Below are 1347 nucleotides of genomic sequence, written 5' to 3'. Positions count from 1 at the left end.
GTATTTGGTAAGTCCAGACCCTAAACGTCAGTTCCATCGCAAAAACTGTGATGCAAGAGTTAAAATGTAATAGAAAATAGAAAACTGAACGGGTTGAATAATATGACCCAAACAGAATATAAAAGATATCTACACAGCACCGGGAGAAACTAAACTCAATTTTTCTGCACTCCCAGAGACTCCAAGTACACAAAATGTACTTATTGGCTTTTTATTTTTATTTATTTATTATGTTGTAGATATGCTGCTTTGCTTGAAATCATTATGTTTAAACTTGGCTAATAATAATAATAATAATAATGATACTTTTAGAACCTGCTAATGAAATCACTTTGCTCTGATATGTAAAATCAAAAACCTATAAAAGTCCAAGTTGAAAAGAAAAATTCAGCAGCACCTTCTGCATAAAGAGAATGTAGTCAATCTCATGTTCTCCCCAAATCCCGTCCGACTGGGCCTTGTAGTGGATCCTCGTTAAGTACGTCATTTCATCTGGAGGCACCTGAAGAACAGCAGAAGGACGAGGGGGGGATCAGACAGGAAGTAAAGACGCACCTCAATCCTTAATAATCCTCTTGTACCRAGTGGACTCAGCACACCTGCTCCAGAGGGATTCCCAGCTCAGCTTTGAGTCTCCTCTGAGCAGCCCTCCTCACTCCTGATGCCTCCTTCTCCTCCAGCTCGCTGAATGTGTGCAAAGGGTGACTGCAGCATGTGTTCGTGAAACAGCCTGAGCACATACAGATGAAAAAAAAAAACATATCAAACCGTTACCAACAAACGGTGGCGCTTGAGAGAAGTGCTGGTTGAAGTCTGACCTGGAAAAGTGATTTTGGCGTCGGACCTCTGCTGTAAGAGCAGCTTGTCCTCGCTGTTGAACAGGAAGACGCTGAAAGCTCGGTGCAGCAAACCTGCACAGATGARAGATTTGCTGAACTCGCGAGAGGTGAGGAAAAAAAGCACACGTGCGAGSGTGCGCGAGCTAGCTTACCTTTGTCGATGTTCGAGTTAAGGTGGCAGTTTTTCTTGGTGTCCGCGCCGATCTTCTGGTCGTTCTCGTCGATGAGGATGCACATCTCCGAGAGCAGCTGCACCTGCTTCTCATCCAGGTGGTCTGTGGTGATCTCAGGCATGCTGGCTGCAGACTGTGGGCTTCTCACCGTACTGTGGAGGCAGTGCAGGAGGACAAGGCACAGTCAGTGGCTCATTTAGTCATTTAGAGCAGTGTTTCCCAAAGTTGGGGTCGGGACCCAAAGTGGGGTCCCGAAACATTAAGGTGGGGTCCTGAAAAGATTTTCTGAATTAATTACATTTTTGCCTTATTTGTTACAAAGTAGTGATGTTAGT

At 44.5% G+C, this 1347-nt stretch overlaps 1 protein-coding gene across 1 annotated transcript in view; it reads right to left on the bottom strand.

Moving 5' to 3' along the window:
- Positions 1 to 1188, bottom strand: part of idi1 (isopentenyl-diphosphate delta isomerase 1) — a 2366-nt gene extending 1178 nt beyond the window's left edge. Inside the window, exons 1-4 of the mRNA XM_014013545.1 lie at positions 992 to 1188; positions 819 to 911; positions 600 to 730; positions 398 to 502 (exon numbers count right to left, since the gene is read on the bottom strand). Of these exons, the coding sequence (XP_013868999.1) occupies positions 398 to 502; positions 600 to 730; positions 819 to 911; positions 992 to 1133 (471 nt within the window). The 5' untranslated portion in view covers positions 1134 to 1188. The remainder of the gene's footprint in view (positions 1 to 397; positions 503 to 599; positions 731 to 818; positions 912 to 991) is intronic.
- Positions 1189 to 1347: the final 159 nt, after the last annotated feature.

This window comes from Austrofundulus limnaeus, unplaced genomic scaffold, assembly GCF_001266775.1.
Source record: "Austrofundulus limnaeus strain Quisiro unplaced genomic scaffold, Austrofundulus_limnaeus-1.0 Scaffold103, whole genome shotgun sequence".
NCBI lineage: Eukaryota > Metazoa > Chordata > Actinopteri > Cyprinodontiformes > Rivulidae > Austrofundulus > Austrofundulus limnaeus.
This window is presented reverse-complemented; position numbering and strand designations above follow the sequence as displayed.